At 36.3% G+C, this 23,882-nt stretch overlaps 1 protein-coding gene across 2 annotated transcripts in view; it reads right to left on the bottom strand.

Annotated features, from left to right (window-relative positions):
* Positions 1 to 23,882, bottom strand: part of LOC122791715 (intelectin-1a-like) — a 655,125-nt gene that overhangs the window by 451,559 nt on the left and 179,684 nt on the right. For both annotated transcript variants that reach the window (XM_044059612.1, XM_044059613.1), the window contains exon 2: positions 13,054 to 13,123. In XM_044059612.1, the coding sequence (XP_043915547.1) occupies positions 13,054 to 13,111 (58 nt within the window). In that variant the 5' untranslated portion in view covers positions 13,112 to 13,123. The remainder of the gene's footprint in view (positions 1 to 13,053; positions 13,124 to 23,882) is intronic.

Raw genomic sequence — 23,882 nt, forward strand, 5'->3', positions numbered from 1 at the left:
TTCATATGTACATATTTGATAAAACATCAAATTTCAAATGGTGTGTCCTTCAAAGTTATCCTTTGCATATAATGGAACTAAGTACTCATTATCTTCAGCACTAGAGGCCAAAGATATATTTTATAAATTGCTTACTTCCTGTATTGAATATCTTTAATTGAAAGGTTAATAGATTTTTTTTAGGCTGGCTTATCTGTTTCAGCTTGTTCGCAAAGACTACTATTATGTTACCAAAACAGGAAGTTGTGCTACCGACATTGTAGAGGATTATGTTGCAATTAAATCAGACATCACAATAAGCACTTTTTCAAATTTCTTAATGGATTTATTTTTCTACATAGTTATCTATATAATCTGCAATAAATAAACAGTGTCCATGAAGTGTATCATCATGTAAAGGCTGATGTAAAAGGCCTTTGGCTGATCAAGTTTGTAGATGACTACAAATTGGGAGCTATCATGGATTCCTCCCATAATGTGAACAACTTACAAGAGGGTTGAACATAGACAAATGACTGGTGCCAAAGTCATGGATTAAAACTCAATTCCAAGAAATGCATTATAGTGCCTTTTGGGAAAATGGTCACCCAGGCTAATTACTCTATTGATAAGGCACCCCTAAGAGTAGACCTGGTAGCCAGGGAACTCGGAACATTTGTAAACAGTAATCTGAGTTTTGACCAACATGTGGCCATTCCAGTAAGAAAATCATTCTATGTCACAGAACCTATAAATAAGGGCATGACATCCAAGTCCAAGGAAGTCATAGAGCCACTTTATTTGGCAATTATCAGATCCATCATTGAGTATAATGCTCCCTTCGGCATGTACCTGACCCAACATATGTAACAGTTGGTACACTTAGAAACATTACTAACCAGTAGAATCCTGGTTGTCCTATATGGATTGCCTCAAAGCCCTATCTCTATACTTTGTCTCCTACAGGTTACTGAGAGGCAATCTATGTCTGGCATACAAGGCATCCTTGGATCCAGCTCTGATGGACCTTTTGCATATCCACAAAAGGAACAGCATCAGAACCACTAGATCCAAGCATTGAAATGTTGCTTGCAACATGAATAGAACATGTTTGAGAGACAGATATGTGTCTCAGAGGATCCCCATGCTCTGGAACAGGAACCCTATCCATATGAAGCAAATTCCACTACTAACCATATTTAAACATAGCCTTGACCAATGGATAGGAAATTAGAAATTCACCCTGGGTTTGGCACCCATGTCTCTGACCTACACAGGCAGACAATAACTATGCCCAAACTAAAAATACCACCTCGCAACATAACCTTTAGAAACTTCCTAACTAACATACCCACTCCTAATAAATGCCCATGATACATAGGGACATAGTTGGATTGGGATGTAAGGTTAGGCTTATAAAGGCCCTGGTGATTGTTAGTGTAGTATATATACCTATGACTCTATAAAACTAGTAAGAAACCAATTTTATTATTAAATGTTTAAACACTAAAAGTTTGTCAATTGCATTTTATTTCACAAATGTATAACCTGTTAAAAATACAAAATGATTATATAATGATTGGGGGGATTAGAACACTATCTTAAATACTTGAAAAGATTGCACAAACAAATTTATGTTCATAGGTATATATATATATATATATATATATATATATATATATATATATACACTAGGCTAACAACCACAAGGGCCTTTATAAGCCTAGCAACAGCTATCCTTAAAATGAGCACTGAGTATGAGTTATCAGACCCATTTCTTAATGTAAAAAAAGTAACAACTCTTCTGAAGTGATGTTATAGAATATGTTTGCCTATGTATCTCTACATTTTAAATCATGGTTACATATTGATTTCTTTTTTATATCTAATAGTATTTTAAACTCTTTAAAATTTTTGAAGTGGAGTCTAGAACATTTTCAGATCACTCTGTTACAGCAGCAAGAATGGTGTTTTAAAAAAAACTTTTACAAAGTTTTAAAATGTTATCTTAATATTTATTATATTATATAATGTGTTATAAAACACTGCACTTTGGTAATAGTACATTGACAAATATTGGTTGCTTCTCACTTTAAATGCTGGAAGGAAAGGTTTCTCAATGACCATGTGACCAAGGTTTCTAAAGGATCATGTGGCCACTATTTTAGAGGTTTATTTAAAGTACTGACTGTTAGGAAGGTTTATTCTAAAGAAGTTCTGTGGATATACAGGATGATGCTTATTTTAATTTTTTTTTATTTTTTAATTAAGTTGGATGTAAGGTTTTAAACACTGTTTGGATTTATTTTATGTAACACTAGAATGTTACAGTTGGCTGCCCAACTGCTGTTTAGTTATCCTTTGTTCTTACATTTTCAGATCATGCTAAAATGTCATTAACTTTAAATTGGGATGGAATGAGGTATGGGAATTCCTGGGTTAATAATTAGATGCTTAGTCCAAATCTATAAGAAATACAGGAGTCTGTTACTGAAATAGCTGAGCTTTTAAATTAATTTTATACTACACTGCATAATTCTGAGAGACAGCCTTATTTACACCAAGCAGCAATAACAGCACAACTAGAAGAATATTAATTAGTAAAGTCTAGTGTTATAGGAAGTCATATAATAAGAAACAGATAGAATTAAAATTAACATTGCAAGATCTGGAAAGTGAACTTACTAAAAATATGATGACCAAATAGAAACTGAGATTAATTTACTTCAAAAAGACTAATGTTGTTGCATATGTCATAACTGTCATTGTGTGAGACTAAAACCCTGGTACACTAGTCAGAATGGGCTAAATTTCCCTCTAAGCTGCTTGCCCATCCTTTTGAAATTCACAAACCTATTTACACAGCCTAGGAAATTAAGTGTAACAATAATGCATTTTTTCTAAGAAACAGATTCCCAATGAAATTCACAAACCTATTCACACAACCTAGGAAATTAGATATCACAATAATGCATCTTTTTTAAGAAACAAATTCCCAATGTCTTTGAATGGTAATATTTTAATATTTATAATAATACTAATAAAACACTAATAAGGAAGCTATCAATATTTTTACAACTAATTAAATTCCGTGCTATAAATGAAGACTATAGATTTAATTTTGAACTGACCAATGATGTTATCCAAAATTATTGACACGATTAATAAAATCAAATCTGGTAAAGTCCCAGGTCAAGTTGGTTTTCATTAGAGTGTTATAAACAGTTTTCTTTTATTTCAGATTATATTAAAAGTATTTCAATATATTATTCAGAATAGTTTCTCTAAAATATTTAAATAGATCTAAACTATTTTAATTTTTAAAACCTAATACCAATTATATGTATCTTAAAAATTAAAGACCCATATCATTAATTAAGACATAAAAATCTTGCCTCTATTTTTGCCAATAGATTATCTCTTCTACCAATCAGGATTTGTTAAAGTTTGACAAATTAATGACCAGCCCCCAACCTTAAACACACTCCAATCAATTAATACTAATATTATAATTGTTTTTTGTATTAGCTTTAGATGCTTCTAAAGCTTTTGTCTGAGTAAACATTGACATTTAATTACATATTCTCAGTAATTTCAGCTTTCCCCATTATATTGAACTTATATCTGTATTATATCAAAAACTTACTACACAACTCTTTATTAAAAAACTGCTGTGAAAATTCCAATATCTCAAGGAGTTAGGTGAGGATACCCCATGCCCCCACATTTATTTAGTTTATATCCTGAGCCCTTAGTTTTAAACTGAATGCAAAACTCATATATCAGATTTCCTACTATCTTTAATACATTTCCCTAACACCTTACACAGATGTTTTAAAAATCTGTTTAACAAATCTTAACCATGACTTACCAAAGATATTGAAGGCTATAGAATTATTTTCCTTGGCTTTAAACTACAAACTCAGTTAAAATAAAACAAATATGTTTCCATTCACATTTAATAATAAGAGAAATCAGAATCACTTCTTGTTTAAAATATTTAGGAATGCATTTCTCTCAAGACAGGAAGGCATACTTGCAATCAAAATTGATTAAATACTGCCAAATATATGAATAAATACTGCTATATGGGAACCTATGAACTTTTTACTCCTCATCATTTCAAGTAATCTCAGGATGCTGCAGTAGTACAGCGGTAGCGTTGTTACCTCACAGCAAGAGGTTTTCCCGTTCAATTCTCGGCTGGGCTTGGGGGTACCTTCTGTGTGGAGTCTGCATGTCCTCCCCGCGGTTGGGTAGCGTTCAAAAGACATGCGTGCATAAATGGGCGTGCCTTCGTTGAAGGTTGGGCGTCGAGCTGGCACCTCAGCTTTTCATAAAAATCTACTGCCAATCATTAGTGGACCGAAGTTCTGCTGTGGCAACCCCTTACCGGGAAAAGCCGAAAGACAAACAACAACAACATCATTTCAAGTAATCTCCACTTAGATTTTGTAACTCTCACAGCAAGGTTAAATAAATTTGTATGGTTCCCTAAATCTATTAGAATCAGTTATTTAAAATTAACAACATCTGCATCTTTGGAAGGCTTGATAATCCAAGATTGTTCACTTTACTATAATATTATAAACTCAATTAGGTTATTTAAAATAATTAATCTTACTGAAATCTTACTGAAAAAAAAGATAATTTATGGACTTCACAATGGGTGAAAATCTAGAATTATCTTAAAATTCATGACAAATGTAATACACTAGCATTACATTTTTATCCTTTATGATTCTTAAAAATTTAAAATGAAATAAATTATTACTTGGATTAAGTATTGCCTCTCAAAACATAATGAATGTGCTGAAGTTAGAAAAGGTCTTTCTATCGCTTCAACCAATCAACCTCAATCTAAACATTAAAATTAACAATACAGTGTTGAACTTAAAAAATTAAGAGGTGGAAAGGTGGCCTAATGGTTAAGGTGTTTACCTTACAAACACAAGGTGCAAGGTTTGAATCTCACAAGGGATAATTGGCTAGGCTTAAAATGGCTTGCAAGGGCAGTTAGCTTAGTACTAATCTATGAACCTAATTATCCTCTATTGAAAGATAAATGGTTATGTGATCTTTTAGAAGATAAAGCTAAAACATTTGACTCCTTAAGACACAAGCTCATTACCTAAAGAACACAAGACAGTTTTAAGGCAGCTTAATGATCTTTTTATTAATTTAATATGTAATTACCTCTTCCATTAGCCAAGGTAGTATGTTCTTAAAAATATTGTGAAAGTCCCACAAGAAAAAGCTATTTCTAAATCTTATAAACCAAGTCAATCTTTCAAATTTTAAGATAATCCTCTAATTTCATTTTTTAGAAGAAACATGATAATATTCTAGCCTCATCCAACAAAATGCAAAATGCTTTTTGCTAAAATATGAAATATATTATTTTTAGAAAAGATATTATACACATGTAATGATTAATAATAATACATATTTGTCATAGTAAGTTGGCTACTTTTAAATCCTCTGTTTTACCTTTTTGTTTAGCCTGTTCAGCAGAAGTGGCAAATCTGCTACATATTTATTTTTGTTTCGCCCTTATTCAAAATCTCTGTGGGATATGTTAGAACTAAAATTTGTAAGGCTGTATTATATGAATGGAAATGACAACTAATGCTTTCCCATATCACCTCAGAAATAATGAAAACTTCACATTTAAAAATATTAATCAAACAATTTATCACTGCTAACTGGATTCATACAGAAAGTAAGTCTTGAGAAAAAATTCTGGAATCTGTTGAATATCTACAATTTTCAAATGTATAAATAAAAGCATAACAAATTAAGTTTATTTTAATATTTGTTTCAATCAAACACCATATCACTGCTAACTAGTTTCATAGGGAAAGTAAGCCTTGAGAATTTTTTTCTGGAATTTCCTGTTAAATATTTACAATGCTGCAAACTTATAAATAAACGCATAACAAATTAAGTTTATCTGAATCTTAATCTTTAATATTAAACATTATATATAATTCTGTCTCTTACCATATTTTTGCTTAATTTTATTTTTAAGTATGAGCTTCCATTTATATAAAATTTCTGTTAGTGTTGTAATATTTTGATGATATATTATATATACTTTTGATATTTCAGATGGCAGGATTATAACTATTACACAGAGAGTTTTAGAAAGTTTTATATATAGTTTATAAATGTCTGTTTTTTTCCTCATAACTGACACATGACAAGTATTATTATGCAAACACTTTTTACTATTTTATGGCTGTCTGCATATTTAGTTATTAGATGTTTTTGATTAAAATGTTCTCACATTCCTCTTTTCGTGTTATGTACATTTACCTGTATTACAATATTTCTATATTCATTAATTCTAATGTTGTTATTGGTTTGTATTTTAATGGATTTATACATTCTGTGGACATGTTTGTGTTTCCTTGAGGAGCAGGTTTTAGTTCTGCTGGGTATGGCTGAGTCCATGCAGTTGTACAGGTGCTTGTATACTGCACTGGTGTACTGTTCAGCATAGTTGGGGGGGGGTGTGAAGCTACGGATACCCTCCCTTAGAAGGTTGTAGTGAGCTTTTGAGAAGCTTTTTAGCTTGATTACAGCTGTGGGTGGGGTTGGGTGGGATGGGAATTTTGAATGAGACAGACTGATGGTCTGATCTCACCAAAGAAGAACATACTATGAGAGTGGTGCAACAGTCACCCATGTTGGTGAGAACTAAGTCCAGAATATTATCTCACCTTGTGGGGGATGAGATGTACTGGTCTAGTGCATTACAACTGATTAAGTCAAGGAATCTTTGGGTGAGTGCATCATTGTAGTAATAGTTCAACCAGTCTATGGTAGGGTAGTTGAAGTCACCAAGGATCAGGGTGTTAGGGGGTACCTAGTAGACCCAGTTAAGAGGAGTGGTTGTCCTGAGTCATGGAGGGAGGTCTATAGCTGGCTATAACTTGGATGGGTGTCTTGCCAAATATCAGTTGCCCCTGGAGTAGTTCCAGTGCATCATGCTGGCAAACCAGTCTGAAGGTGTGCCTGTCCTTAATGAAGATAGAGATTCCACCACCCTTAGTCTTCCTGACCTCATTTTGGGTCGGAATGTGTGGAATGAGGTATAACTTGGTAAAGCAGGGGTGCTCTCTGCAGCCCTGAACCAAGTTTCCGTGACTGCAAAGACATCGGCATCTTCCAGTGCAAAGAGAACCTCTAGTGAGTGCATTTTCAGGTAAGAATCCTAGCATTAAGTAGCATTACCTTCAATTTTCTTTGTTAACAGATCTTTTATGTTGTAGGATTTGCCTTTGGGATAGACTGGTGCTGTGTTTCTGATCTTCTGGTATGTCTCTGAGTTACATTAGACATGAGTCATGTTCTTGAATTTCTGGAAATAAAGAGGACATGTCCAATGTATAATTCTTTCTCTCTGGAGTAGCTTCTTTTATTTCTCAGTGCTGGTTTGGTAGATACTAGTATATTGCTTCTCTCTGTGCACAAGAACTATTCAAGCTATGGAGCTCATGTAGCTGTTTGGCTATGTCTGTGGCAAACATCAGAGTTTGAATTAAGACTGGGGTAAGAACTGGAGTGTGGCATGGAGGCAGGGGTGGGTGCAGAGAGCTGTGATAACAGCAGTGTTATCAAGAACAAAACAAATGACTAATAACGTATGGTAGGTGAGGATCACCCTACAATATGCCCATTTCAGAAGAAAATCAGTGACAGAAAATATTGTAGAATCTAAAGTAAGGCTTACATTGACCAAACAGGCAAAAATATGGCATTTGAAGTTCAGTGTAGAAAAATGCAAAGTACATTACCTGGCCACTCCAACGTTAACATGAAGTACTAAGTGGATGAGTGGAAGTGATGACAGATCAGGAAATGGACCCTAGGTAATTTATCACACCTGGCCTGCATCAAGCAGAACACTATGATATGCCTGTGGCAACAGAAAACAAAATGCAGATTGCATACTGTAAATGTGATATTCCTGAAGTAAACAGGCACTTTGCGAGTACTATATGCCATTTCATACATCACACAGGGAGATAGATATCAGGGTGCTGAAAATAATCCATAGGAAATTCTCCCAAGGTTTGTGTCAGATGAAGAAAGATATATCCAATGATTTGTGGAGATGGAGCTGATCCCTGTTACAATAAGTGCAACAATGACAGTAACAACAAATAACAACAATGCCAACTATGGTAGGAGGAACATTCCCCTGCAATAACCCTCCCTGTGCCTACTGTGGCTACATGAGCCAAACAAACAGCTTTTTCTGTCCAACAACCACATTGAATTCTCTGCACTTGTTAGGGAAGACTGCAACACCAAAGGTGTGGTATATAGTGCACAGTGCACCAGTTGCAAAGCTTTTTTATGTAGGAAAAGCAGTCAACAAACTAAAATCAAGAGTGGCTAAACACCTGGATAACCTAATATACCTCAACCTTTCAAATATTCTTGCTGTGCATGCAAAGCACAATACAGGGCAGAATGTCTTCAAATTCCACATGCTCGACCATATTCCTAAAAACTCATTGGATGGTAACCACAATGATTTACTGGAGAAAAAGAAACTAATATGGCAGATTCATCTAATGTCCCAGAAATAAAACAGGGCTGAATACCAAAGAGTCCATCGTCCCAGTGCTCAACCTCAGAAAACTTGATCACTATAAATATCACTGAGGATCAAGATCATTTTGACATTAGCTTCTGCAGCTCAGCCTATATATTGGGACTATAAGGTTTTCTGTTGCCTTTGCTTATGTTTTGGAGTACTAGATGTTGTTTTTTTTCTATTATCTCCACTATAGCTCTTGATTAAATTCTAGAATACTAGATTCCGTCTTTTTATCTCCACCGTACCTTGCTCCCAGTTTCACTTTTTACTGGTAGGTTTTCTCATTTAATTAATTTACCTGTTTTTTATCTGTAGTTTTTATTTGTAATTCATTTGAAGTGATTTGAGGTTCTTTGTATTTAGCAGTTTCATTCTTTTCGGTTTTGATTATTATTTTGATTGTTAACCTGAATCTCTGCAATTATGATTTTTTTTTTGTTAAAAACCTATTAGAAACTTATTGAAAGTTCCCATTAATATGACTGCATCTCTGAAGAAGAAATTCGAAAGCGGCAACAATTTTTAGTGTATTTTACTTACTTAGGCACCCATCTGACACTTTTAACATGTGAATTAAATTATTTTGGTTTGTGGACACTCCTGTTTTACACATTGCACTTTACTCATTGCATTTTAGTGACTGAATGCTCAAAAGTTATTTAAACTATAGATGTAATTGTAACAATTCTGATTGGTGGTTTATTTACATTTTTAAACTATGGATGGAATTGTAACAATTCTGATTGGTGGTTTATGATCTTCTCTGATAATTCAATAGGACTGTAAGGACTGAGTTCACCTTTCATCACGAATTTGAATAAAGGATTCAGCCTACTCTTACATACCTACACATGCCGATTGGCTACTGGCCCTAGACACTCCCATTTATTATACAATAAAAACAGTGATTGAACCCTGCGATCTTCTGTAACACTAAGTAGTGCTTGGATGCAATAATAAAGGACTGAGAAACAAACTTCTGTCTACTGGTTATTTTGGAGTTTCTACTATATATTTCTTGGGGATTCAATGGGATGCTGGCTGACTGATAAGGCAGAGAGATATCTCTCTCTTGTGCATTTCTTACCTCTACTGACCAATTTTGGTTGGATATACTGGTCCTGTCTATTTTACTGGTACTAAAATACCACTCAAGTCTAAAAGGACTAGGACTTTTTTCTGGATACAGGTCTACTTCTTTGCAAGTACACCCTAGCATTGGTAACAACAAGTAGGAATGGTGAGAGAATAATGTAAATTGATAAGATCAAGAAACAGAAATGTGAAGAAGATGTCTTTCAAATGGAAGGGATGAAGCAGAGGGGGCGCAGACAACAGACTGTGGGGACCAGCTGCTTTGTGGAACTGCAAAAGTACTTTCTTGCAAAGAAGTTAAAACATCATTTATACAACTCTTACATGCTAGCTAGCACTGTCTGTTACATAGTACAGCTCTAACAACTACTATGTATTTCAGAAAACCAAATTGTTAGTGCTACTTTGTAATAACCTGCTTTCTACATTTGATACTTCCAAGAACATGCTACTAGGATGCAAAATAATTAAATGCAAGTAATATGGTAAGCTACTTACTTAGTTACAATTAATTCATAAGTGAATTCCTTCCATAAGTAATAGCTACTTTGCAAAGAATTAGTATTGTAACCAGATTGCCTAAATAAATGTTGTAAACTGTATGCATATTGCTCATACTGTGAATTAAAGTCATATACCTACATTGAACTTTATTTTTGTCAAGATTTATGCCCCAGACTGTAGGAAAAATGGGTCATTTGTGAGTAGCCCACAGCTCCAGTAAATAAATAAATAAATAAGTAAATGAAGTTTGTGAAATGGACAGTTGGAAAGCGTGGTGGTGAAGAAATCCACAGAAGCATTCAAGGGGCATGGGAAAAGGGAAGATTGGGATGGATCATTGGAGGTTACTAGGCTAATGGCCCTGGGGGTCCTTACAAGCCTAGCCAAGAGTTTATCCACAAAAAGAAACCTCAGTCAGCACCTGTCACCCCTGTCAGTGAGGGACACAGGTGTAACTCCTGAGACAAATTAGTGGATTCCCATCCACTCATCAAGGTTGCACTTGAAGAGGGTCAGCGAGGTGTTCTGCTTGATGTGTATGGGAAGTCTATTCCAGAAATGGGACAGCCTCTGGGAGACAAGCCTGTCCCTCCAGCAGGGAAGAGATAGAAGGCTTAATGCAATTATCAAAAGATAATTCTGTGTGTGTGTGTGTGTGTGTGTGTGTGTGTGTGTGTGTGTGTGTGTGTGTGTGTGTGTGTGTGTGTGTGTGTGTGTGTGTTTCTGTCTGTCTATACATTTTATCTGTCAATTTATTTTACATTTTATTGACCTTGTTGACCAGGTTGACTACAGTAAACTTATGACCTGTTTTTAGGCACTTAAATAGCAGACTAGATAGGCAAGCTGTCTCCTCTCACCATCACAGAAATGGAATGCAAAGTAACTGTTATTCAGCAGCTTCTGATGCTGACCTATGTTGTAGGTTTTAGCAAAGAAATATAGGGAGACTAGCAGTAGCCCCTTCTCTTCAGATTGCTTTGTTGTCTTTGTCAGCTATATGCTCGCATTGCAAAATCCATAGAATATCTCTACATATTTCCAAAAGTAAAAAAATTGCTTTTGCATTGCTTTCTCCAGAACCCTGTGCAGTGGATTATAGTTCTAAACCTCTCTGTTCCAGAATTCTGGAAAAAGCCAAAAATAATGGGGGAGGATAAAAGCCGAAAAATCAGGGGAAGTTTTAAAATATTACTCTAAGTCAAATAAAAATGTTTACAGAACAACAATTTTTGTATAAAAATGGATTTTCTGAACAATAATAAATCTGAAACTCTATTGTATAGCATTATGGATTGACTAATCCTCAGTATCTTGCCAGAAATAAAAAAAATTATTTGGAACAGGTCAACAATATGATACAAAATCAGGAATATTCTGCAAAATCAATGACAGTTTAGTGGCACGCTGTGGACTGAGAAAAGACTTTGGCATGTAATTACATTTTTTATTTGCCTTCACACTTTCTTTTTATGACGTGTTTAACTTATAATGAATTTCAACAACAAGATATGTAAGCTTTGATAAGAGGCCACCTTCTGCCAAAGACTTTTCAGCCAATACTGCTAACAAACTGCTTAAGTTTATCTCTTGCAGATAGCTGTATGCTAAAAGAGCAGCACCATAGTCACACATGATGTTAAATAAACATTCATGATGGCCTGATGAAATTATTGCCGGTGGCATAATGGCTGCAGCCATAGTATGGCTAAGAAATATTGAACTATATCGATGGCTGTATATCTAATATATAACTGGCTAGTTATCTAAAATTACTGCAAGTTATGCATCTCCTTATACATAGGAAAGTAAAAAGATATCACTACTTTTGTAACTATTTGTCCTTCAGATAAGACATTAAACTGAGGCCCCATCTGCCTGAGTTGGCAGTAGCTTAGGTGGATGTAAAAGATCCCATGGAACTTGTCAAAAAGAGTAGTGTAAGATCCCTAATGCCCTGGCCAAATTTCCCCTAGTGGGACTAACCTGGCCAACAAAGGATAGATAGATAGATAGATAGATAGATAGATAGATAGATAGATAGATAGATAGATAGACAGACAGACAGACAGACAGACAGACAGACAGACAGATAGATAGATAGATAGATAGATAGATAGATTATCTGTAGAATCTCTAGTACAGTTCTTTATACACTTATGGAAGGCAAGTCTATATAAAAATATAGGCATTAAATGATGTGTTTAAGAAGAAAAGGAATACTATGAAAAGCTGCAGTATCTGTATTCTCTGTACAAATTCTTATCGAGAGGGCGACCTAATGGCAGTAATGTATACATCACGAATAACAAGTGCAGAACATTGCAGCCCTAAATGATGCTCATGTACTTGATGGAGTACAGATAAAATACATGAAAACATCTTTTAAAAAATGCATGCTCAAAACAGAATTATTTTATAAGGCTGTGGGACAGACTGACTGGAACTGTGAAGGCATAGGTCTTTATAAAACTGATAGCTGAACATCAGGGACAACTTTCTTCATAAAGCAGGACTAAAAATGGAAGCACAAGCTATTGGAATTAGGAAGAAATAGAGTAAATAAGACACTGCTTTACTGGAGGAAAGTAAAAACAGAGAAAGAGGTTAACTGAGGCATTTGTTTACATGAATATTATTGTATGCACTTTTTAATTAATTTAATGAATATCTGTACTTGCTTTAGTAGTTCTCCCTAAACAGCACATCTAACATTTCTGCCCATTCACTGACAATGCTTAGTTTAGTAATAACTGACTATGTTTCTGTACACTGTTAGAATATCATACTGCATTATGGTTTTCCCTTAATTCTGAAGATAGCTCCCCCATTACAATTAAAACACACAAATTTAGTCTTACTTTTTCCTGCTTGTACCAGCATCAGTAAAGTAGCAAGGAGGAGCTTTGATATCTTCATCCTTCAGAAGATCTGCAGAAAAACAGTAAAAGTAAATTTCATCATATGTTTTAGCAAAAATAGTACATTTTATATGTTGCAATGATCACTGCAATATGTGAAAGTTAGACACAGTAAAACACAAACAAATGCACTTGCTTGTATAATCACAGATGCACAAGACACACACACACACACACACACACACAGACACACACTTATGCACGCACACACACACACACACACACACACACACACACACACACACGCACACATACATGCACAAACATACTTTAGACTGAAAATAGCAAAATGAATGGCTGCTAGAAAGATGCCAACACATGGCTTCTGAAATGAAATGTGTGTTTGTATAGATGCACTGCTTTTCTTTATATCCTTGGGACAGTTCATAGAAAATGCTGTGAACAGTTTAATTACATAAACAAACATGAATAAATAGATGCACACACACTCACACAATCAAACACGCACGCACACACACACACACACACACACACACACACACACACACACACACACACACACTCACACAATCAAACACGCACACGTACGCACACACACACACACACACACACACACACACACACACACACACACACACACACACACACACAACACACACACACACACACACACACACACACGCACAAAACACACACACACACACACACACACAATCAAACACGCACACGTACACAAACACACACACACACACACACACACACACACACACACACACACACACACACACTCACACCCTCACACCATCAAACACGCACACGTACACACACACACACACACACACACACACACACACACAGATATGCTATAGTTTTCCTGTAGGAACAGTTTTATACATACTGTTTTATTTTTGTTGTAGACTGGAATGCAGTGCTCTTCCTACATACAACCTTTCCTTCTCCATTTGCATTTTTAAGATGCCATGTTTGCTTGTTATTGTGTGTCTTAACTAATGAGATAAATCTGTTAAAATATGTATTAGAAACTCTCACAGATTACTTTGTGACTGGGTTCATAGTTTTTAATGGACTTGGCTAATTTGATTTATAATCCTTAAATAGCAAACCATTCCATAGTAGACAGGAGAATATTTTAATAGCAGTAAAATTCATTTATCTATTTATTTATTGCATTTCTTTACTGGGAAAGTCCACTGGGCCTAAAAGAGTCCATTTTCAGTGGAGGCCCGGGGAGAAAAGCTCCAACAAGAACATAGATGCAGAAAAATATAAACATTAATTAGTGCAGAAGTAGAAACAGTGGTACAGATTGTAAATATAGTAACATATACAGACTATATACATAAAAGCAGGAATCTAGTTTGTAAAAGTGTTAGGGGTGGATATGGCACATGGGGATAGCTGTTAAATGATGTAAAGAGGCATACACAACCACATTCTACGTACGTTTGGTTATTTTACCAAGGAAGTCACAATGTAAAACACAAAATATGATATATACAATTAGTGAATAATGGCCTGAATAAACACTGATCAATAAATTAGTACAACTAGATACTGATGTACTGTTGATAAGATGGATAGCTGCATGGCTTACAAAAAGGACATGGCAAGTATCATACACCAACTGGACAGGTGAAATCCTTAGTTACAGTCAAGGTGTCCCACAGGGCTCTGTACTAGGCCCTTACTTGTTTAGATTGTATCTTTCAGACCTTACTTTTTCATCTGAGGTGTTCTACAGTCTATATGCTGACAACCTGAAATTGGATAAATTGATTACAAGTGTTACAGATAAGGCATGTCTGCAAAATAATTTGACTAAATTGACCATTTGGGCACAGGAGAATAATATGTTGATAAATACATCAAAAACTAAGCATATGAGATTTTGCAGACATAAACTGAAAGGTGAATATTTAATACAGCACACAGTGATTGAAACTGTAGACACATTTAAGGACCTGGGTATATGGGTAGATTCAGCTATGAAGTTTTCTAATCATATCGACCAATTGGTTAATGATAGTTATAGAACTATAGGTTGTATAAAAAGATTTATAAAGATATAAAGTCTAGGAAATCAAACATAATGAAGTCATTGTTTGTTAGTTACATTAGACCCAAACTTGAGTATGGAATAACAATATGGAAACCCTATAGGAAAACAAGCATGGATAAACTGGAAATAGTACAGCAGAAATATACCATGGGCATCCATGGATGTGAAAATCTAAGTTATTATGAAAGACTAAAATATCTGAACTTGTACAGTGTCTCTTACAGATATTTAAGAGGAGATCATTATTCAGGTATATAGGGCATTTAGGGACAACTATCTCTGGGAATGTTTGGTGTTATCAAAAAGTACTAGAGAATCATCGGATAACCTATGTAGAAGATTCTATAGGAATCAGAAGTGTACCAATTTGTTCTCTGACAGAGTAGCTGATGCTTGGAACAGACTTCCAAATTACAGTAAATCAAGTACTAGTTTAGATATTTTTAAGAACAGCCTGGACATTTATTATGGGAACAAGGTTTTTGGTATATTGGCAAGCTAGAAGGGCATTAATGCCCATGCTTGAAACATTTGTATGTACAGCAGCTGAACATTACAGGATTGTCCACTGCTCAGTATCTGTGGTTTTTCAGATGACTGTTCTTTGGGATCTGGAAAAGCTGGCTGGATGGGTCCAAATTTCCATCATCTTTATATGTAGTGGGATCACAGGGAACCATGCTAGTGCCATTTTCTTGCCATACAGAGCAGAGAGCCACTGACCATCTGATCATTTTGGGCCCCCCACTTGTGTGAGCAAGGAATCCTCTCACTCCAACCAAAAGCAAAGAAAACTCAGATCAGCAATCATCAAAAAATAAACTGCAGCCCCAGGTTTAACTCCAGGTACCTTGTTGTTACCACTTGTGTAGTGTAGGTGCCAAATTTTGTGACTATTGTTATGCCTTGTTAAAATCTGTTACAGTCAGCTAGAGTGCATACTCCAGGGGCGACAGCTGCAAACTTTCTTCCTCTTAGCCCAACCCCACCCTTTTCATCCATTTCACTCTTGATAATTTGTTTTATGTTAAGGTATTGATTGTTTCTTACAGTCGCTGTGGGTGCAGCCCCGCTCCGTTTGCTCACCTCCCACCCCCATTCTCACCCACCCCCATATAATTTCCTTTATACCTAACCACCTGTTTCTGCCTACCCAAACACTCCTCCCCTTCCTGTTCCTCACAAACACTCTAGCCTACTTCCTGCCTCCAACATAGAATCCCAACCTCCTCTACCACCTCTCTATACACACCACCCTATAACCATTAACTATTACCTATAATTAATAGTTTTATCTACATTAAATACACATATTTGAACATAGTACAATTAAACTGACAATATATAATTCCCATTATCCATAGTCAAGAATATCATTACAGATAAGTAGCAAGTATCCCCCCCCCCCATATTTTACTAATTCACTATCTCTGCTACCCCGTCTTAACTAGACACAAATTACCTGACCAATACTTCCTGCCCATACTGCAGCTCCCTAACACATAAAATAATAGCTCTTGCACTGACCATACTCTCCATCACTTTTCTGTAGCCATATACCCAGCATTACCTGATGCTTATATAGCTCCTAAGTCTCTAACATCACTTCAACTTGTAGCTACAGACAACTCCCATTAGCAAGTCTTACACTCTCATCCACCTATCACTTCAAATCTCTTACCACTCTTAACAACAAACTCCCACATACACCTAATACTGCACCTTTAATACAACACCAATCTCACTCATTCATAGATAGTACCCTTGCATGTAACACATTCTTTCTGAAACTAGGTAACATGGGATACACATACCCAACCCAACTACTAAAATCATCATTCTACCCATTAATAGTCTTCACCTTACTCCTGCTTTCCATACTGTCCTCCTACCACACTCACCTTCATAACCACACTCCATCCCCATTGGCAAACTGATACCACAGCCAACACCACCAAACTAAAACACTTCCCTATATCGCTATGTGACCTTACCTCCCCCCTACCCTTCTCTTACTCAAGGATTAAACTGAAAATCAAAACTAACCCCCTCTCTTCTCAAAGACAAACTAACATAATTCACAAATTAACCAAACTCTATCTACACCTTCTCCATAAACTCACTTGCAGTGGTGATATACATCCCAGTCCAGGACCCAAAACATCAACCGGCCCAAACTTAAATCAGCTAAATCCCCTATATCACAGACCTACCTCAGCTCTCCTCTTCTTAAACATTAATGTGAGAGGTATACTTAACAAATATCATAACCTTCATGCCCTACTAGCTCTATACAAATCAGATATTGCTGTGTTAACTGAAACATGGCTCAAACTACAACACCACAATGATGAGATTAATGCCCCAGGATACAACATTATCTGAAGAGGCAGATCAGAGAAAGAGGGCAGAGGTGTTGCAATATTATTCCAAAATCACCTCACCTTAGAACAACTAGATTACAATACCTATGAATTCAAAGATGTAGAACTAATCCTTGCCAAATTAAAAATAAATTCCAACAAACATATCATTATTGCAGGTGGCTACACACCACCAGGCAATAACATCACTGTAATGAAAAGCCTGCTAAATTGGACCTCCAACTCTCTTCTACATGAAACCATACTATTAGGAGACTTCAATATTGACTGGCTTCACTGCTCCAGCCATAACCCCTCTGCTTTCATAAACCTCCACAGGTTTACCCAAACTATAACCACCCCCACTCGAATTGACAAACCTTCCAAACGCCAGTCCATCTTAGACTGGACCCTGGTATCTGGCCCAGCTCTTGCACATCAATCTCATTGTCTTCCAAATACCCGAAGTGACCATCATCCAACCTACCTAATTAGGAACAGATCCCAAGCCATCAACCAACCTATCCTCAGAGTAGTTAGAAACAAAAAAAACTTTACAGCTACTGATCTCATCAATGCTCTAAAAAGTTGTAACTGGACCCCCCCCCCAAAACATCTACCTCTAGATGATGCCATTGAGTACTTTAACACAACCTTCATAAACCATTAGAATAAAAACTAACTATGCCCCATGGCTAAGAAAATATACTAAAAGTATAATGAAAGAAAGAGACAAGGCATGGATTCAATATCAGAAAAACAAAACCACTACTTTGAGAGAAAACTATGTACAGCACCGTAACAAAGCCAAAAAACAAATCAAACTAGACAAATTCAGCTAATATACAAACATGCAAGAAAAATACGCTCACAACCCACAAAAATTCTGGGCCACAATAAATGGTATACTGCATCCGGGAAAGTCCACAACTCCAACCCTTGCGCTTCCAAATAACCATGAAAATATTCCTACTCAGTTTAACAAATTATTTACTGAAACAGTCCAGACCCTTGCCAATGCCCAAAATAGTACTAGCAGCCCCACACCAATAACTACCCCAATCCATCCCAATATACAAAACAATAGCCCCAGTTTTCACCTCCACTCTGTAGCCACCAAATCAATCTCTAAACCACTTGGTAAGCTTAAACCAACCACTCTAGCAGCTGATAAGCTCCCAGCAGACTTCCTTTGGATATCAGCTGAAGCTATAGCTTATCCTGCCTCTATTCTTATAAACAGATCTCTCTCAGAATGCAAAGTCCCCACCTCATGAAAAACATCATATATAATTCCACTGTACAAAGGAGGCAACTCCTTAGAGCTCACCAACTATTGCCCAATAGATATCCTATCACCTTTATCCAAAATATTAGAAAGAGTTGTTCATACTCAACTAATACAGTATCTCAAAAATAACAACCTACTCTCCATATCCCAGCATGGCTTTAGACCTTCCCAGAGCACCACAACAGCACTACTATCATTCAACAACATAGTTAACCACCACAAAAACAAGGGTCTGTTTGTTTCTTCTATATTCTTAGACCTATCAAAAGTCTTTGACATGGTAAACCACAGTTTGCTTCTTGATACTCTATCCACCCTAAATATAAGTCCCTCCTCTATATCATGGTTCAACAGCTACTTATCTGCCTGTCAGCAAGCAGTCCTATGGCAGGACCAATTGTCCCCCCTGTTACCAGTAACCATAGTAGTCCCTCAAGGATCCATCCTTGACCCATTGCTGTTCTCTCTATTTACAAATCAGATCTCTTCATCCTCTCACACTGCCTCAGTAGTACAATACGCAGATGACACCACCCTTATATGTGCTACCCCCACCTTTAGTGAACTGCATACCCTTACTCAAAATAACTTCACCCTAGCTGAAACTTGGTTCACTAACATCAAACTTCTTAATCTCCAAAAAAAACAAATTCTTTTCAGCCCTGGCAGAGCTCCTTCCCTAAATAATAATTTCACCATCAACTCCAAAGAAAACATTCTAATCAGTCCAACCACACACACTAAACTGCTAGGTGTAGAAACAGACAATAAACTGAAGTTCGACATCCACATAGCACAAACCATTAAGAAAGTTAATAAAACACTTGGTCTCCTCTACAGGAACAAACAATTTATGACAAAACACACCAAAGTAACCATTGCAAGGACTCATCTTCTATCCACCCTCCTCTATGCCTCTCCCATCTTGACCAATCTCTGCCAAACTGATCTATGTAAAATGGAATCTTGCTACAACAAGATTGCTAGGTTTGCTACTGAAGCCTCATATAGGTCCCACTACTGTCTATCCCTTAAGCAGCTCAACTGGCTTGAGTTGCCTTATATACTTCTACTCAATCAACTCTCTATAGCACACAAACTCTACTACCTTCCTGAGATAACCCCAGCACTTCAGCACTTAATTCAGCCCCACATTCCTTCTAGAGCCTTAAAATCTAGTAACCAGAACCTCATAACTGTCATCAAACATAAAAACAAAGCTGGTAAGTCCCTCTTTGCCAACACCATTGCCAAAACCTGGAACACACTACCAAGCCAAATAACTTCTACCACCTCCTTTAGTCAATTCAAAAAACTCCTGAAAACCCACTATCTAAGTAACTGGCTATGCTCATGCCGCTCACCAGGCTAATCCATACCAAGAGAATGTGTCAGGGTACAGCTCTGTATAAACAGTTTCTCCCCTGAAAGCTTCAGAACCTGTGCATATTTACCTTAAAAAAAAATAACTGCAAAAGAAAAAAAATGTACTTCGATGATTGTCTACTGCAAGAAATGTTAATCACTAGCATGATATCATGTTGTGTGTATATATGCTATATGTTTGTTTGTTAATCACTAGCATGTTGTCCTGATGTGTGTATATGCCATATGTATGTATGTTCTACTTCTTTTTACTCTCATGTAATGTATTGTAATGTGAAGCTTTTCTCCCAGGCCTCCACTAAAAATGGACCTGTGTCCAGTCGGACTTTCCTGGTAAACACATGTAAAATAAAAAAATAAAAAGTATGTAAAGAGCAAGATTAGCTAACGTAAGCACAATGTTGGACTTTAGTAATTACAATCAGGCACGTGCAACTGCCAGATTATAGAGCTTCTTTAGAAATGCTAAAAGGTCCTCACTGGTGGCACAAATAATATGTAATTTTTAAATGATGAAACTTTGCCCAGTTATTTTAAAAACATTTACTAAATTAAACACAGTTACTCAAATGAGATTATCAGTAGAGGATTATAATATTCTTAAGATACAAATACTTGTCTTAGAAATCCATTTGTTAAATTATGATAGGGGAAATTATACAATTTCACAGAGAAGGGCATTTTTGCAGTCATATGGTAGGCCATTTCTGGCCGGACTAGTACTGTTACTATGGCACCCATAATGCTGTGTTGAGAATTTGGGCCACAAATGTTGAAAATCAACAAGACTGCAAGTGAATGATTAAACACTGAATCATACTTTTTCCAGTTCTTTGTAATGTGTATTATGGTCCTAACTCAGGAACTGTGGTAATGTTATCTGGTATATTTGTTCAGTGGGTATACAAAATCAGGTCTCATGGAGGAACTGTGCAGTAAATGTTCAGTTCATGAACTTGCATGGTATAAATGAAACATTAAAATGGAGACCAATACTTCAGGAACAGGACAAGTTATATCCATTTGTTAAAGTGTCTGCAGAAAATCAGTCTACTGGTAATTCTGATGAAATGATTATTATATTTAATATAGTTTGGTCTCAGTTACCAAAGAATGAAAGTATGTTATGTTGGTTATTGAAAATGGTGATTTTTAAACTCTAAGTGGTATGTTTCATTCCAAAGCATGGAATATGGTAGAGCATGTTTATTGAACTACACTGAGAGGACGTGGTGGAGGTATAGGTGTATATATGAGTGTTTCTTTTGTATCAAATTTATTGAAAAGGGCAAAAAAGACCATAACATCATCTATTTTCATATTTTAAGTCACACAATGCTGGTGTACACATTTATTTGGCAATGGGGCACTTTACTTGGAAATCTAAGTATCCTATATTATGTGTTGAGGGTACAGCTATTGAAGCAACTAGCATGTAGAAGGCTTTAGTAGTATCAGAAGAAGCACGTCATAATGTAGCCTGCATTGTAGGACATTTTTCTTCATTTCTAGTATGAGACATCATTTGCATGGGCATTACCAGTGTACCCCTTTGGAAGAGTTGATCTTTAGGAATAGTCACCTCCTCCTTCCCCACTGTTATATAATGAGAACATGTTGTTGTTGTTGTTGTGTCTTTCGGCTTTTTCCGGTTAGGGGTCGCCACAGCAGAACTCCGGTCCGCTAATGATTGGCAGTAGATTTTTACGTGCCGAGTTGCCAGCTCTGACGCACAATCTTCAACGAAGGTACACCCACTCATGCATGTCTCCATACAGAAGATGCTCTAGCTGAGAATCGAACAGGACAACGTCTTACAGTGAGGCGACAACACTACCTCAGCACCACCACCACAGTTATATAATGAGAACATGTATAGTCTAAAAATGTGTAGAGTAAGCACCTCTCCCCATGTATGGTTTCAGGTGAGGTGTGATATATGGCTTCCTTACACAATCTTGAAGAGAAATTCCATGAGCATCAGGAGGCTGCATAAAAATAAACAGTATAAGGCTGAATGCTTTTCCGCACAGGAAATCACTGCTGGTGTGATGTCTAATTGTGTGCAGACAATGATTCAATTTTTAGGGAGATTTCTCCTTTCTTCAAATTGACATGATTTTGGAGTTGATATATATAATTCAGGGTTTTTTTACGCTTGGGTTTTCGGACATTTTCTTTCATTCTGTTGAAGCGTCAACTTTCAGGAAGTTGGCATTTCTTAGTAGAACTATGATATACACAGCAGACAGTTCCCTTAGTATTTAAGTCACACATAAAATATAAAACCACTAATACAGAATGTGCAAGGGTATGTAAATATATATGGGAAATGCTATGTTATCAAGGACATTTTTTAATTTTCCTAGAAAATATCATAAAATTCTGAAATATGGCTGTCTGTATTCTGAAAAGCATGATATTTTCTGGAATTCTGCATATTAGACTAGATCACTTATTTACCGTAACTTGTATTTTTCTCTTATATTTACTGAAAAAACTGCCAGTTTACTTTAACCCGCGCTCTTTACTTAGGAGCTTTCTTAAGTTTGCATGCATATAAATGCATGCATATAAATGCACTAAAATAATGACATTATATTAGTCAGAAATTGCAGTTAATAATCACTGCTGTAATTCATAGGACTGCAGCTACAGAAACTGGAATTGTATTTGTTTATTTATTTGTTTTTAATGAAATTAAATCTGTATCACTATATATCATATAGTGATCCTCTGAAGATCTGGGCCTATTGTTAATTTGCTTTTCTTCTAGACAACCCACAAGCTTTTTTTTTTTTTTTTTTTTTATTATATCATCTACCTTCACTGACTGAATGATGTGCCGGCTTTTTATTGGGCAGAACAGATAATGCATGGACAATGCACAATGTTCATAGGCTGGGAACCATCTACAGAGCCCATCTGACATGTGACTTTCTTTCTGACTTTTACTGGCAATAGCACAGCAAGAGGTTCTCCAGTTCGATTCTCAGCTGGGGTGCCTTCTGTGCGGAGTCTGCATGTCCTCCCTGTGGTCGCATGGGTTTCCTCTGGGTGCTCCGGTTTCCTCCCACATCCCAAATACATGCAGTAGGTGGATTGGACACTCTAAATTGGCCCTAGGTGTGCGTGTGTGTGTGTGTGTGTGTGTGTGCCTTCTATGGAAGATCGGGTGCCGGGCTGGCAACTCGACACCGTAAAACTCCACTGCCAATCATGAGCGGACAGGTGATCCGCTGTGACGACCCCTAACCGGGAAAAGCCGAAAGAAGAAGAAGAAGAAGAAGTGCCATGACAAACCTAAAGTAAAACTCGTAAGAAAAGTCCTGGATGAAGTCAGCAAAATGATATGTTAACTGAAGCATTTTATTGTATTTGATTATTTCATTTGTTAACTTAAGATGCAGAGTGGTATAAAGAAAGAAAAAAAAAATTTTCAGCCATGCATAACCTGGATACGCATACAGAAATGGATTAAAGAGCACTTTTCAGTAGAATGTGTAATGGAAGGCAATGGGCAAGAAATATTTTTAGTCCGTACAACTGCCTCAGACTGTATGTTTGGTAAACCATACTTCTACGGTGTATGTTAGACATGCATGGAAAAAGGAACAAAGTTACAATAACATACTGTTAAGGTGACTAATAAGGAATCAGATCTAAAGGTGACACATTATTGAAAAAA

This window comes from Protopterus annectens, chromosome 17.part0, assembly GCF_019279795.1.
Source record: "Protopterus annectens isolate FY-2018-M chromosome 17.part0, PAN1.0, whole genome shotgun sequence".
NCBI classification, from domain to species: domain Eukaryota; kingdom Metazoa; phylum Chordata; order Ceratodontiformes; family Protopteridae; genus Protopterus; species Protopterus annectens.